The sequence below is a fragment of the Triturus cristatus genome, chromosome 3_1, assembly GCF_964204655.1.
Source record: "Triturus cristatus chromosome 3_1, aTriCri1.1, whole genome shotgun sequence".
In the NCBI taxonomy this organism is placed as follows: Eukaryota; Metazoa; Chordata; class Amphibia; order Caudata; family Salamandridae; genus Triturus; species Triturus cristatus.
This window is the reverse complement of record NC_140583.1, coordinates 783,251,504-783,268,319: the sequence shown is the minus strand read 5'-3', so window position 1 is coordinate 783,268,319 and position 16,816 is coordinate 783,251,504. Positions and strand designations below refer to the sequence as shown.

General features: G+C 45.4%; 1 protein-coding gene across 23 annotated transcripts in view; it reads right to left on the bottom strand.

The window, feature by feature from the left end:
* LOC146861026 (putative methyltransferase DDB_G0268948) overlaps nucleotides 1-16,816 on the bottom strand; it is a 710,132-nt gene that overhangs the window by 435,666 nt on the left and 257,650 nt on the right. For 14 of the 23 annotated variants that reach the window (XM_085645020.1, XM_085645026.1, XM_085645012.1 and 11 more), the window contains one exon: nucleotides 6,353-6,463. In XM_085645020.1, coding sequence (XP_085501146.1) covers nucleotides 6,353-6,460 — 108 coding nt within the window. In that variant the 5' untranslated portion in view covers nucleotides 6,461-6,463. The remainder of the gene's footprint in view (nucleotides 1-6,352; nucleotides 6,464-16,816) is intronic. The other 9 variants (XM_085645005.1, XM_085645025.1, XM_085645015.1 and 6 more) reach the window with 1 other exon arrangement.

Genomic DNA, 16,816 nt, shown 5'->3' with positions numbered 1-16,816 from the left:
TGTCGGCGTCGATGAAGTGGGACGGTGATGTCCCAGTAGGAGAGTGTTCAGTAGATGGGGACCTTGTCTGGGTGACACGAGTTCTGATCTCGAATAGTTTCGGCGCCGTGGATGGCGGCAAACCAAAGGTGATGTTGGTTGGTGCCGAAGGTGCCTTTTGAGCCTTTTTCGGCTCGGAGCCCGACGCGGGCTGGAGGGCTGCCTTTTCCCTGATACGTTGCAAGGACGCTGCAACTTGTCGCACCGAGAACTCCGACGGTTGTTTGGCGCCGAGTGGTGCTGTAGAGGTAGGAGTGGACTTCTTTGGAGCCACAGGGTCATCGAGTCGAGGAGAGGTATTAGCTGTCGACGGTGTTGATGATTGGACTGTAGTCGCTGCTTTCGAGGTGGATTGCGATGCAGCGGCCATTTTAACCTTGGTGGTCGGTGCCGACTGTTTCGGTGCCGGGGGCCGAGGCGGTCTGGCGGTACCGATGGCCTTTCTCTTTGGTTCGGCACCGAAGTCCCTTTTGGTGCGGTCGGAGCCGACGGTTTTGGCTGGGGTCGAAGGTGTGGTGGTCCTCGAGCCGACCAGTGTTAGTTTCACTTTCGGTTTCTGCTGAACCGGTGCGACAATTGGTTTCGGTTTCGTGGAAGGTAAACCAGTATTTTTGGGTAATAATGGCTCTCGCTGGATGTCCGAGGCCGGGCCAGAGGGCGGGGCCGAAGAACTGCAGGATTGATTTTGGGTAAGGCCCGAAGGCGATCCCTCGACCGGAGCCGTAGACTGACGCACTGTGATATCCTCCGTTTGGACGGGTAGGCCCTGCTCGTCGCCAGAGCTACCTTCTTCGGCCCCTAAGGCCTCATCGTAGTCTCCTACCTCATCGTCGGCTTCTTCCCTGTGAAAAAGCTCTTCGTCTACGTCTTCCTATCTAGAACCGTGTTCGGAAGCGGGGCTGGAGGGTATGTTTTCCACACTTTCAACCTCTTCGTCCTCGGTGCTGAAGATGTTGGTCGGGGCCGGCGCCGCTTGCTGCGCTTTAAGTCTCGCGGCTCGTCGATTCCGGATAGTCTTCTTGGATCTGAATCGGGCACAGGCCATACATTTCGATTCGTCGTGGTCCGGTGAGAGGCATTTGTTGCACACCGGGTGGACGTCGATATGTGGATATTTCGCGCGGCAAACAGGACACCGCTTGAATGGGGTCCTCGATTCCATCGTCGATGTAGGGTCGATGGTCGGATGAAATGGACCCGAAAAAGTTGTGAAGGTCGCTAAACTAGCAAGTAAACTGTTGATACCGATCGGGAACAGTACCGATGAAAACTAAAGGCCTTTTGGCCTGAAAACTAAATTTTCCTAACTTGAGTAAGATAAGCACATCCGAACCCAATGGCGGAAAAAAACAATCTGAGGATGGAGAGGATGCCCATGCGCACTGTGGTCCAGGGGAGGAGTCACCTATCTCAGGATACTTCGAAGACTCTTCCAGGACAACAACGTGCAAACATCCGGACCCAACACTAGGCGGCGATCTATGCACAGATATGAATTCAGCAGCCCACATGCCTCGAACATATCTCTACGCAGACAACATCCTACTTACTCTGACTGATCTGCAATGATCCCTCCCTGCCTTGCTGGACATCATCGATGACTTCTCAATACTTCTCAATACTCTCTGGCTATAAAGTAAACTGGTACAAGAACGAGGCCCTTCCAATATTGACCAGCACCACTAAAGCGGCCTTACACAGCTACCCTTTTTGCCACAACCTTCCCGCCTTAAGTACTTGGGGATAATGGCGAACAGGGGCACAGAGGGAATGGTCCCGGACAACATGGACCCACTGCTAGCCCAGATGAAACTAGATTTCGGAAAATGGACTTACTAAATAGAGACCTCAAATCATTTGCCCAATTGAGAGAAGAATTTGGCCTTCTCCCGAAACAATACTGCCTGAGGAGCTGCTTGTGATCTCGCCTGTGGTCCCTGCAGCCCTCGCCTGTAGTATCATATTTGAACACCTGGGGGAGGCCCAAAGGGGTGATGTCAGGGCTGTACGGCACACTTTCATCCCACCACTTCCCTCAGCCCCTTTCATGAGCTCTTCGCGCCAAGTGGCACGCCCGTCTGCTAGTCACATACAATGACGATGAATGAGCAAACACCCTACAGGCTCTGGACAGAGGTACAAGGAAAGCCCGTCTGAAGTTCTGCCTTTTTAAGATATTACATGACTGGCACTGGGCACCGAAAAAACTGAACAGAGCAGGTCTTTCCCAAATGTGCAATGCTGGAGATGCACGCATACCCATTGTGATATGAAGCATATCCTCTGTGAATGTCCCTCAATCCAACCCTTCTGGTCATACATTGGATCTTGAGGGCCTCAATGCCTCTGCAACTACCACTCATTACCTCAGCTATTCTCCTCCATGATACACGGAACTCACCGGAGCTCTCTTGTCCACACCACCTCCTCTATCATACTGCCCTTGCCACAGTCAAGATATGTAGTCTTCACCAATGGAGGTCGCCAGCACCCCCATCACAGGAGGTCTGGCTTGTGGCCATGATCCAAATGGCTTCACATGAACGCGTCATTTACAACCTGCAGGACCAAACTGAACTGTTCCTCCTGACATGGGCATCTTTCTTACAGGACAAGAACGTTGACGGGCACTCGACCCCAGGTGCCCCAGACTCCCTACCCACATGATTTATGCAGGGTCAGGCTAAACCGTACAACTGGCTGCTATTATTATAACACAGAATACTTACCTACTTCCCCCCACTCTACCCCATACTTTTATTGCCACCAGCATAATAGTGTTCTATACCCCTCCCTTCTCTCCCTTCCACCACTACCCTAGCCTGTCCTGCTACACTCTGCCCCTTACTGTCTCCCCTCCTGTGCACCCCCCCTGTCTCCCATCCCTTCCCCCACTACCACCTATCCCCCTAGACAACTATGGACCCCTTACCCCAGCCCCCATCCCCAGACCATACCCTACCCCCCACCCAACTTCATCACCCGTACTTTTCTCCCCTTCCCTCCCTTGCTCTCTTGTCCACCAAATCTCCCTTTCCACAACCCCTTGCCTCCCCCGGACATGCAGCCCTACCAATTGACATTGCCCACCCCCCTTTACCAGAGACAGCAGGTGAAGCTGCCAGACCCATTAACCCAGTCCTTTTTCTTTCCTTATTCTTCTTTATCTCTTCCATTGTGCTTCCATCCACCTTTCCCAGCAATATATGGATATGCCACTGTCAATAGGACTGGAGGGTAGATCTCCCTCCGACACTGCTTTGAGCCACAACCTTAACATCCGTCCCACATAATACCTGTACCACCTGACACCGGGCATCTTACCTATTTACTGGTTTCACCTTTCCTCCACTCAAGAGACATCTCCCACTCAAGGTCCTTACGTTCCCTCACTCCCACCTGAAAGCCCATGCTGCTGCAAGCACCACTAAATGTGCCCCCTAGTAACCAACCCTGCGTCGGCGACACAGGCCCTCAGTTTTCTCCCCTTACATACCACTATCCTTCATCACAGATCCCTGGGACTATGCAGGAGCTTCTGTTCACACCCCTTGCAGCCTTTGGACATTGTCTCCTACCTCACCCTTTGTGACTCTCCCCTTGCTCCCCCCTCCTCCCTTCCTATTGTTATGTATCAACTCATCCTGTTTTCTATTATGCAATGTTGTCACATCTGATTGCTGGATGACTGTTAACCATGTTGTACATTCTTATTTCTTGCCCAATAAACAATTGCAACACAAAAAAAGACTCCAGGTGTGGTGAAAGTCATAAGTGAATGGACTAGTGGGATGCATTTTGTATGCCGCGATGGAGAGTAGATACAGCTTCCCTAGACAGTGGAATTGTATTGACTGCATCCCTGTGGCTGGAGATTAGAGAACTAGACATCAAAGTAAGGGAGGATGAATAAAAGGCTGCCCACAGAGAATCTGTGAGGTCCTTCTTAGCAAAGGGTTGCTGATTAGTTCTTCCTAAATGACCAATACCATAGGGCAGATGTTAGGAGTGAGGGGTAGGTCAGAGGTTTCATTTGGTGAAGGTGACAACGTTTCTAAGGAGGGCTGTCGTTTTCTCCTGCTTTGAGCCAGTACTATTGTTACTTCTGTGAGAGCCATCACCTAGAACACGGGCTGTGTCCAAGCCTCGGGCAGAAATGACTTTTAAAAGAGAATCACACCAAATCAGTTCAAAACCTCAACAGTGGATCCACAGCCCCTGTCTGAAAAATGTATAAAAAATAGAACTGTGAAATGAGTGATCCATAGGTCAAAAGAATTCAGGTAACAAAATGTTTCTGTTTCTTCGGTGTCTTATTTCTTACAGTATTTGTAATAAAATCAATTAATAAAATTAAAATATCTCTATGAATTTCTTTTCTGCTGTGGCTTTAATGCTTGTATGCCTTTCTCTAACTAACTGGGGAATTTTTTTCATATTCCTCTGACATTCAGTACAATTAATTATAGTTTCATTTCATTGCTTGTGGCTCGTCAATGGAATAGTTGCTCTGGCGGCAGAGTATGGGATGTCGGAGGACAGACTTTACAACGTTCACCCTATCTAGGAAAAACCTGGCTGAAAGGGACATATAAAAAATAAAGTCCCCGATACACTCGGAGAAAACTCCCAGCATTGGGGCCATTAATTTTTTGTTTTCCTAATATAACTGCAAAAGAAACAATCAATGGACGTAATGCTGGACAATGCAAACATTCACCCCCAGTCACAAGGATCTGGGTTAAATCCATCATTCTTTTGCTCAACACACCACCCAGTTTGGACCCAGCCATATGCAAATCAGTCTTGACCCTGTTCCTTGTAGGAACAGTCCAGCCCGAACTGCCAAGCCAGGTCCTCCCTGGACCGGAATCAATCATCCTGGGACTGGTTTCAGGGCATCACCCTTCATCAGTCAGGTTAGCTTGAATCCAGTAGTGTAGTGAGCACGGGACCCACGTCTGGGCATACCCTTCCCACTTTGGGCAACATATGCAAAATAAATAATTGATGGACAGAATGCTGGACAATGCAAACATTCCCCCCCAGTCACAAGGATCTGGGTTAAATCCATCATTCTTTTGCTCACCATCCCACCCCAGTTTGGACCCAGCCATATGCAAATCATTCTTGACCCTGTTCCTTGTGGGAATAGCTCAACCCGAACTGCCAAGCCAGGTCCTCCCTGGACTGAAATCAAGCATCCTGAGACCGGTTTCAGGGCATCACCCTTCATCATCCAGGCTAGCTTGAATCCAGTGGTGTAGTGAGCACGGGACCTGCGTATGGGCATACCCTTCCCACTTAGGGCGACATATGCAAAAGAAACAATTGGGTCCAAACTGGAATGGCATGGTGAGCAAAAAAACGATGGATTTAGGCCCAGATCTCTGTACTGGGGTGAATGTATGACATTGTCCTGCATTCTGTCCATCAATTGTTCTTTTTGCATTTGTCACTCCGATTCGGATGGGTATGCCCAGACGTGGGTCCTGTGCTCTCCATGCCACTGGAGTCAAGCTATCCGGGCTGATGAAGGCTGAAAGCCCGAAACTGGTCCTAGGATGCTTGTTTCCAGTCTAGGGAGGACCTGGCCTGGCAGTTCGGGCTGGACAGTTCCCATTGGGCACAGGGTCAAGACTGATTGACATATGGCTGGATCCAAACTGGAATGGCATGGTGAGAAAAAAAACGATGGAGTTAGGCCCAGATCTCTGTACTGGGGTGAATGTATGACATTGTTCTGCATTCTGTCCATCAACTGTTCTTTTTGCATTCCTAATGCAACTCCCAGCTTTGGAAGGTTTGTTTCCAATGGACGAAAAGTGTGCCAGCTGGCTAGCCATCATGTCTGACAGTATTTGCATGTTTGCACAGCCACCCACCAAATTGTGCATAATCTCTGCTATTTAGCCAGCAGCCATGTAAATAGCAGCAGAAGTTCACTATTTACCCAACAGCCAGGTAAATGGCTTTGACCATTTTCTAAATATTATCATGTAAAAGTATCATGTACAGTGACTTGTCATTGAGTACTAGAACAGACTTGTCATTAAGTACTAGAACAGGCTTGCATTTGAAAATCTATAAACAAATGTTGCAGCACGAGGACACAGAGCTCAAAAAGTGAGGGGCCTGGGCAATAATGACCCATCTGCAACTCCTCGTGCCCTTCTGACGAGCCAGCTAATAGTGTCACACCAGCAGTTCTGAAACTGTACTTCACCACTTGAGCACAGAAAGTCTCTATGAAATATTTGCGTATGTTACACATTTTCTTCATTACCACCAGCTTACCATTATTTTTCCTTACCTTCTTTTCCAGGTAGGAAAGCATCATCTCTAGTATGGCTTCTGGTTCACGGATCATGTATTTTTCATAGAGTTTTGAATGCTCTTTTCTCTCAAATCGGAAAGCCATCTGCTATAGCAAAAAGTCAAAGCCCACACAAAAACAAAATTAAAAAATCGTCCTCAGACTTAAAGGAAGCAAACACTGGAAGCATCAATTGGTTTCTGAGACCAGTGTTGAACAAATGACACATACGTTTTGCCAATGTGGTATGTTTTAGTCATTTTTATTTTTGCAGTTATATATAGCGCATAAATACGGTCCAGTGACATTGGAGCACTTCACATGAGTACCTACCAATTATGTTACACAAGTTCAAATTAATATAAAAAAAAGAAATTTAGGCACAGAGAGATTAAGTTATTTGCTCAGAATCACAGACTGTTGAGCTGACACCAGGACTCGGACCTGGATCCATAGTTCCAGTGTCGGCATCTACCTTGGTACAACGCTTCAGATGCATGGCAGCTACACCCACTCCCTCTTTCATCGCTTTGCAGGCTTGTGAATACACTTGGTTGTCCATGAGCTGAATGCCACGCCCCCCTTTTAAGAATGCCACCCCCTCTTTCCAAGAGGCAGTGTTGAATTTGAGTCTGTGGGTTCCAAGACAAAATATCGAAGTTATAAATATAGAAGTAAAAAATATATGTAAAAATATAGAATGCAAAAACATTGACTCCCTGTACTTAAGCAGGTAAGTACAAAAATATCGGAAAAAAAATATCGATGTACAAAATATAGAATTTATATATATATATATATATATATATATATATATATATATATATATATATATATATCACCGTAGGAAGGTGCGAAGCTTCAACAAATGAAGACAGCATTTGTCAGCTGAGGAAACGAGCACCAGCACCACCATACTGCCGGGATATTGAGGGGAGCGGAGCGGGACAGGACCACAGTTCCTAGGCTCCTTCGCAGCAACCAGCCGCCACCGACGCTGCTCACACGTGCCCAGAGGCGCTTTTAAAAGCCACAGGGGACACACGCAGCGCGGGAAGCCCTTACCTTCGTTCCAGCACCAGCACCACCATACTGCTGGGATATTGAGGGGAGCGGAGCGGGACAGGACCACAGTCCTCGGGCTCCTTTGCGGCAACCAGCCACCACCAACGCTGCTCACATGCGCCCAGAGGCACTTTTAAAAGCCACAGCGGGCTCCCACAGTGCCCGTCCAAGACCGGAGGAGGCAGGGCTGGGCCACATCACTAACAACTTGACTCTGGGACCATTCAGCCTTGTGGCGCAAGGTACTGTGCTAAATTGTGAGACTGATATTACCCCCAGGGATCCCTAAGATGAGTAAGCGTAAGATAGGTACTGGGCAGGGAGTGGTGGGGACACTTGATGCTTTTCCTTTAAGGGCGGAGTCAGCACTTATTCATGAGATCAAGCTCACAGAGCGGAGACTATCTTTAGAGCCCCAGGGCCCGATTCACAGAACTAACTTAAGACAAAATCCTAAACTTACTACCATTTTGGTATTCACAGAAGGCACTTACTCATTTTGGTATTCACAGAAGGCACTTACTCATTTCGGTATTCACAGAAGTTAGGAGTCCTAACTTTAGGACTCCTAAATGCCTTCTGTGAATACCGAAAGTCTTAAAATTAGGATTTTTCTCAGTTTAGTAGTAGTATAGTTAGGACTCCTAACTTTAGGACTCCTAAATGCCTTCTGTGAATACCGAAAGTCTTAAAATTAGGATTTTTCTCAATTTAGTAGTCCTAAGTTTAGACTTAGAACTACTAAATTGAGAAAAATCCTTGGGGGCGGGGGATTTTAATTGTGCTTTGTGTCCTAATATTGATGGCAAATCATGTGGACTTATAAATGAAGAAGTAACTCCCACTTTCGCCACTCTACACTGGGAGAGTTATTCAATGAGAAAGTTTTTAGTCTTGATTTGGGATTTGCAAATGAATTATGTTCAACACCTGTACCCATGCCCCATGCCTTCAATGGCAGGGGTTTATGTTCTACCATCGATTATATTTTAATGTCAAATGATTCTTGGGTCCAAGCTGTTTCAGTAAAACATTTGCGTTTTTAAGGACAACAACTGCTCTTGTCAACTTCGCGAAAAAACTGGGCAGGAGACCACCAGTTGAGCTTATTCAAATTTACAAAGCAAAGTGCATCTCTACCACGATGTACGGGGCAGGGTGTGGGTTGATATGCACCCGTTACAAAGGGTGGAAAACTCTTTCCTAAGATACATTCTGTCTGTACCGAATAGCACTTCTTCGTATGTTTGTCATGCTGAGTTGGGTCTACCTTTCATCTCTGATTTAATAAAATTGGAGCCTATTCTTTTATGGCATAGGGTCCGGACAAAAGAAGAAACAAAGTTAAACAGAGATATTTTAATGGATGGTTTGAAATTGGAAAGGGCCTTAAAGATCCCTTGGGTAAGGTATGTGCGAGACTTCATGTGTGATCTAGACCACTTATAAAATTTTACTGATCCAAGAATTATTCAGGCGACTACGAGAAAGGAGTTCAAAAAAGAGGGTCTCCTATTATTGGACACTATAAGAATGTCGGCAGAGATCACAAAACCCACCGTCCAGCATAATCAATTGATTTTAACTACTTTTAGTATTCAACCCTATTTAATATTTGTACCAGGTGCCTATGATAGGTTTTTATTGACCAGATTTAGGCTGGGGGTCTTCCACAGACTTGTTAGTTTTCCGAAAGTGAACTACTGGGCCCAAGAAACGCAATTGTTCTCCCTGTAATAATCTTTCAGTACAATCTACTATACACGTTGTCCTTTTCTATAGATTTTACATCGAACTAAGGAAAGCATGGGTCCTATCAATTTAAAAAACACTGGGGTTTTGGCATTGTATGGACAACGAACAAGGAGTATGTAGGATAGTAATGTTCTTAAAGAAAGTACTTAGTCTAAGGAAATGTATGGTAAATGAATGCACTGACATCAGGAAGATCTACGAGTATATTATTATTAACTTAAAATATTTTTAAATGAACTTTATATAATACCTTTTCATTTAGTGTTTCATTTGGTGCAATTAATTATGTGCTTTTATGATTGTCTGAAACAGCAATCAAATATATATATGAACAAGCACTCCAGCTTCCACAGCAAAACTACAGAAGAAGGCACGGACTTGAGGCTGCTCAGAATACGGCAATATTTATTGTCTCAAGTAACCCTCAACCCCGAGGTAAGAGAGAGACGCGTTTCGGCTTACTAGAAGCCCTTATCAATCACAATCGAATGAAGTTCTCTTTGACTTGACTATATATATTTAAACATTCACTGAAAATACCATAGGTTTCAGGGACGTTATAGTTAGTTGGACATTTGACTCATATAAAACCAGAGAAATTTGCACGTTATAGTTAGTTGAGCTAACTATAATTCGCGTGCCCGCAATGCACTGGTGATGACGTCACATATTACATCACTCATGGCATGGTTAGTGACATCACTGATAACATCACTGATGACATCTCAAATTACATCACTGATGACATCATCCAGTGAATCTGTGTTTCTGTAAAGTTTAAATATTTTTCATATATATCTATTTCAAGGTGTATTGAAGAATGAGTGGATTTACAAGTGCCTGAATGGATTATTTAATAGGTGCGTGACTGACTGTAAACAGTGAGTGATTGAACATGTGTTACTGAATGCATGGGTTTGTGACTTAACTGTGTGAAAGTCTGTATTAGTGTCTCGGTTGGTTTATAAGCGGCTGCATGGGTTGGTGAGTATCTACATGAGTGTCTATAAGGGTTATTGATTTGTTGTCTGAGTATCTTTATGGGTGCCTGAGTGTCTGTGTGGGTGGGTGGGGGGCTGTGTGACTATGTGCATAGATGTCTGACTGGGTGATTCACAGGTTGTATGGATTCAAAAGTGCATCTGGGAAAGGCTGTATGGGTGAGTTAGAGTGTGTATGGATGTGTTGGTGAGTGGATGAATGTCTCAGTGGTATATGTGTGAGTAACTACATATGTTTTAAGGCAGTATATGTCAGTAATGGAGTATATAAATGACTATACGTGAGAGTAAGTTGTTTGAAGAGTGGGTGTATAAATGAGTGTCTGCTTGTATCAGTGATTGTATAAGACAGTAAGTATGTGTTAGTATCTGCATAAATAAGTGATGTGGTGTGTGTATAAATAACAGTTGGTGTGTATAACTGTATACATGCGTAAATGGACATGTGATAGATTCTTTGCATGACTGACTAGGTGTGTGAGTAACTATGGATGAGTGGCGGAGTATGACTGTATGTATAGGTGTATGAGTGCATATTATAGTACTGTATTGATGAGTAACTGCATGTATAAGTGACTGGATGTGTGTGTAGACCTAGGAAATAGTGGGTGGTATGTAGTATCTGGCACTGTTGTGTGTATGGTTTCAAAAATAGTAGTCTGTATTTTAGAGTGGGTGTATCAAAGTTTATATTAGGGCATCAGTATGTGCATCAGATTATCACGTGGATGATGTCATCAGTGATGTCATGAGTGATGTCATTTCAGAAGTCATCAGTGATGTCACTGACCATGTCATGAGTGATTTAATATGGGACGTCATCACCAGTGCATTGCGGGCGCGCGAGTTATAGTTAGCTCAACTAACTAGAACGTGTGAATTTCTCTGGTTTTATATGAGTCAAATGTCCAACTAACTATAACGTCCCTGAAACCTATGGTTTTTTCAGTGAATTTCTAAGTTTTTTAAATGCTAATTCCTAACTATAACGTGTGTAAAACCTATGTTTTTTTCTGTGAATTTCGAAGGTTTTTTAAATGTTAATTTCATATTTTAATCTTTATAAAACCTATATTTTTTCTAATTTTTTTTGCACTATTTTGGAACTCTATTATCCTTTTTTTTATTTGAAAAATTATGTAATTTTTTATATCTTTAAAAAAAAGTATGTATATCTTATTTTTTGGGGGGAGAAAACTGGACTCCCGTATCGGTAGTGTACCAAGCTCCATCAGCACGCGAATCCTATCTGCCATATTGCTAAACTCCTAAAGGATGCACATTTCGTATCCAACGGCTTCGTAGCACTGCATCCCGCCTAACATCACATATGTATAAGGTCGCGCCAGCTGCTAGTTTGGTATGCGACGGGTGCGCGGTCCCAAGCCGCTCGTTACGTCATATACGTATGAGGTCGCGCCGGCTGTGCGTTCCGTATGCAACTAGTGCATGCTCCCAGGCCCTGTGTTTCGTCATAGACGTATGGTATTGCGCCGGGTACGCCATTCCCTCAATTTTTTTTATGCCTCGCAACTATATCTAAAAACGTTTAAAGTGTCTATGAGCGCAAAATATTTTAAACATTTATATATTTCTAACTGTAATAAACTTCTATTATGATAAATATATTTTCTCAAAATCACATCGGGTGCGGCCTCCTTGCGCGCTCAGTGCGCGATTGCCATGTGACCTTAAAAAGAAGCATTTGACTGGTTCATAACATTTCCCATTGTAACAGCTGGAGGACCCCCCCCCCCCATTTTAGTCATTCTCTCTACAGCGTTTGATGAGAGACACCCCTTCTGCTTAGAGAGCTTTTTTGAAAAGTTTTTTGCTGTGTACACATATCTTATAGTACACACAACATGCAACGGTCATCTTGATCAATATTCATGTTCTGTACAGTAGCCTTCCACATGTGATGGCCATGCATCTGAAACGTTACATCAAAAAACAAATGTGTGTTACACGATGCACCTGGTGTGTGTGTGTGCGCATTATTGTGCTGCCTTTCAGCCTGGGTATTGGTGGCTTGATGGGGTATCATCAGCCACGGGCAGAGTGCACATCCTAGACCACATGTGACAAACAGTAAAGAGTAATGTGTAGATTTGTGTTGCAGTATGCTCCATTGTCAGGCTTTACCAGTCTAGTACTGTGTCATATGTGAGACTTTCAGATTCACGTTTGACATGCATTGCTTGACTGTAATGAGTGTTATCACTGTGTATGACGTAACCTCACTGCTAATCCTCCCTCCATCCGAGCACATTCACATGTGTGTGTTTCGCGATAGCAACACTTTCAATAATAGCGCACACCACTGACATGCGTGTCTGCGCATATACACAAGCTTGACAACGACATGTGATGTTGTCCATTCAATGTTTTCGGACAGCATCTCATTAGCGATAGTTGCCACCCTCCCGGTACATGCTACATTAATGTAAATTGCGTATTCTGCGACACCAAAACTGCAACAGGGACACACAAATAAGTACACTTCCTGCCCAGGCAGGAACAATGCCCAGGTCACCGGAATAATTATTCACACCCTTACGCTGGCCTGGCGTACGCAAGCCCAGCCCACTTTACGTACATATAACTAGTATAACGACGACGCCACATGTCCCAGTTCTTTCACACTGCCTCAGGTGATATGGCCGCATCCACCTCGCATATCACAATGCGCAATAAAAAAGGGATCCATGAGGTGAACACCATCCTGGCAATCAAAACTACATCTGAATTGTGAACCCTGCTGGCCGTTGTGTTTGGACACACACCAATGACAGCAGGTGAGCAGTGGGGCCTGGGTGCACAGGGGCTGCAATTGAGCACGGTGTGGTGGGAGGGGTGGGGTGCATCAGTCTGGGTGCGCAGGTGCCAACAAGCGATGTTGCCGTGCATAATGATGTGATCTCTGACCTCATTCAGTCACACCTCTGTCTCATTTTAAGGACCTGCTGGACCGTACTGTAGGCCTGAGCCAGCGGGCAGCGCTGCCCTACTGACATGTGGTGTTGCCTTGTAGGGCACTGTAGTGAGCAGACTACTAAGTTTACATGCACACAGGCATCCGCCACTGCATTGCACGCGCACATTATGCTTCTAGCATGCGCTCTGTTCCTTTGTATGTGAACGTTGGCATAACATATTATTATTTAACCTTGTGTATTCTCGTACACTTCAACTCCTCTTTGAACCACGATTACTACTAACAGTTGGTAGATCGTACTTCAAGAAGGAAGGATACACTCAACTAGTGTTTTCTATTAAGCCTGAAAAAAACCTTCATTTACCTCAAGACGTTTCCACCATTATATTATTTCTCCCTTTTCAGACACTGAGTTAGTGGCACCAGATGAGGCCCTGGGCATTCAGACGCCTTCCATCGTGGTATCAAGACACCGTCCCTGACCGGTGACATGCTGTGCCACCCTGAGAGCAGCACCCCGGAGATGGAGCTCGCACCAGCACGTCGTTGGACACACCGGTTGTGGCAGGTGAGCAGTGAAGCCTTGGTGCGCAAGAGCTACAATTGAGCCCAGTGTGGGGGAAGGGGCTGGGGTGCAGCAGCCTGGGTGCACAGGTGCAGGCAAGCGATGTTGCCGTAGATAATAATGTAATCTTTGGCCTCATTCATATCTCTGTTTCATTTTAAAGACTTGCTGGACCGCACTCTTTCTCGCGGACTCCAGCGTCCCAGACACACGGGTGACGGGAGGTGAACAGTGAGGGCTGGGTGCAGTAGACCGACGCTCTTTATCCTCCTCCCTTAGTTCTTTTGACTCTCCCTCCCCTTCACCCTTCCACCCACTCGCTCTCTGTCCCATTCTCACTTTCTTCCTTTCATTCTGACTACCTTTCTTTTTCTCTTGGACATTGCAAACATACTTATGTTTCTTTTTTGTCTTGCAGGTTTTGTACGCTGCTTCCGGAGGAGTCCCAACCACTTATTTCATGTTTTACTGTTGTATGTTCGAATAAAGTTGCGTTTCCATTTATTTGTGTTCTTTTAATAAAATTTTGTTTTTTTTACCAATAAATAAGTGAGTGTATGGGTCTTCTTTTTCTGATTAACTCTTGTCTGTAGTTTATTGTGAAAATCGGCGGTTGATAGGAGGTTATCAGGGAAAACATTTGTAATTTTGCGGTGCACCTACCAAATATAAACCAACAGACTATTACATAAATGAAGCCTAGGTAATTCTACAACTGCAAGGCTTCTATGAGTGTATCACTTTATAACACCATGAGTACTGCCCGTGTGATTACACAACCAATAAGGCACTGCCTAGGGCCACCGAGGCTTCAGGGACTGGCGACGCCCACCCTGCATATTTAAGTAAAGTCCCGGAGGGTGGCGATCCCCGGACTTGAGTTGGCCTCGAAGCCCCCCGAACAATTAATAAACAATACTCGGGGAGGTGGCGATCGCCTAGGCTGCGAAACGTGTCTGTGCCCTCCCACGCCTAATTTCCATGTGAGATTAAGGTCCCCAGTGCTGCAGAGACCCCGCAATATAATATTAGGATTGGCCCCGGAACATTACCCAGCAGGGGGCTCATTTAAATGAACGGGTGACACCCCGCTTCATTTTCTTTTCTCCATTTTTCTATCTGGATCCGCTTTATTGAAGCGATACAATGTTTTCCTCCTCTCGCTTCAACGAGGCAAACAAGGATTTGCTATCACAGGGTGGAAGCCATGCTCCCGCCCTGTAATAGCAAACATAAATGTCCTGCGGATGCCGACCCCGGGACATAGTATGAACTGCGCCTGGAAGGTGGCGCTCCGTAGGGCCATGATGCATTGGTTACTGCATAACTACAGAGTTACTATAAACGCATACTAACACTACTTGCACACGTGTTGTACAGTGACCAGAGTGTAGTGAAGAGGCAGAGGATGTCCAAAATCCCCAAATTTAAATCCTACTAGGTCGTATGACATAGTTCCATGAGCCGACGACCCTGGGATGAGTAGAAGAAACCGTTTCACCAAGAAAACGGGTCTTCAGCAGAACGCAAGGAAGCTCAAAATATTGGTGAGTGCTGCCTTCTTTTTACCTTCTCACCTCGTCGCCAAATTTATGTAGTGAAGAGGAAGACAGTAGTGGATCCGATAAGTAGATTTATTGCAGGAAGAGAAGACAACTTAAACAGCCACCAACAGGAGCAGACAGCAAGGCAACCGTCTTCTCCAGCGCAGTGTACAAACTCCCCAAGATTCCCCTCATGACAGCCCTACAGTCTAACATTACATACTTACATTCTGGCAGAATTACATACTAACATTCTACTATGACTTACATTGGAATACTACACAGAGTACATGACTTTACAGCAATGCGCTCATGGTTTCATCCACGAGTCTTGAGACCTGTAGGGGTGAGTAGTTCACTTCCCACTCCCTGTATTGTAGAAACGCAAACTAACACTACTTCCACAGGTATGCTACAAAGACCAGAGCACATCACTTTACAGCAATGAGCTCACAGTTTAGGCTCTCAGTTTCATACCCGAGTGTAGCAGCATCTCATCTCAGCACCAAGTCATTCTGAGCAACACCGCACTTTCAGACCGATAGGAGTGACATCTTCGCCATGCACTCCCCCACAGAGGTTACAGTGCTCCTATCCTCCTGTTTCCTACTCTTTTTCCCCTTTTCCCCTTACTCGTTTCAACGGAATCACAAAATGGCCGCCAACACTTCCTAGTTGCAACAGCACGCAGCCAATAAGCAGCATGCTCATGCTCGTAACGCCTCAGCCAATCAGATGGCAGAGTTCCCAAATGTCGATATCTGTAAATTTAGATATTTCTCCAAAACTACTGAATGGATTTACACCAAATAAACAAAAGCGTGCTTTCTAGACCAAGACTCTTCTCCCTGCCAAATTTGGAGTAATACCGTTAACCCGTTCGACCTGTAGCTTTGTCTAAAGTTTCCTATGGAAATTGCATGGAGAAAACACGTTTTGGGACCACTTTTTTCTCGCCCCCCCCTTGATGAATCACCTACAAACTTTTAACATAGGAGTTGATATGAACAAAGAATTAGTTTGGAAACTTTCATGGAGATTCATCAAACGATGCCAAAGTTATAAGCAAAACAAAAAATACTCTTCCTATGGAAACTTGGTCCTAACTATAACTACTTACTGGCAGCTGCCAGTAGGTAACATATATATACCAATAACATAAAATCTAATAAAAAACATTCTATGATAAATTAAAACATTAAGGGGATGATTACGATGGCGATCTGCCCGCCATAGTAACCTGATTTACCCCCTGCCATATTATAATGGCGGGGGGTATTGTGGCAGACGCAAAGTACGTCTGCCGCTTTTCCACCTGTCGGCAATCGTTCTGATTGCCGGCTGGGCGGACTTGGGCCACAATATGGTGGCGGAGCCTAGCAGTCACTGCCATCCTTATTATGAGTGCGGTGGAAGGCCTTTCCATGGCGGCGAGGCTGGTGGGATGTGTTTTGGGACCCGTTAAGGGCCCCCAGGGAGTTCGGGGGGTGCACTTGAGGGGTACCCCCCTCCATTTCCATGGACGAGGTGGCAGGCACCGCGCGGTGCCTGGCACGTTGCGCATGGAAATGCACACCATGGCACTTTGGCATT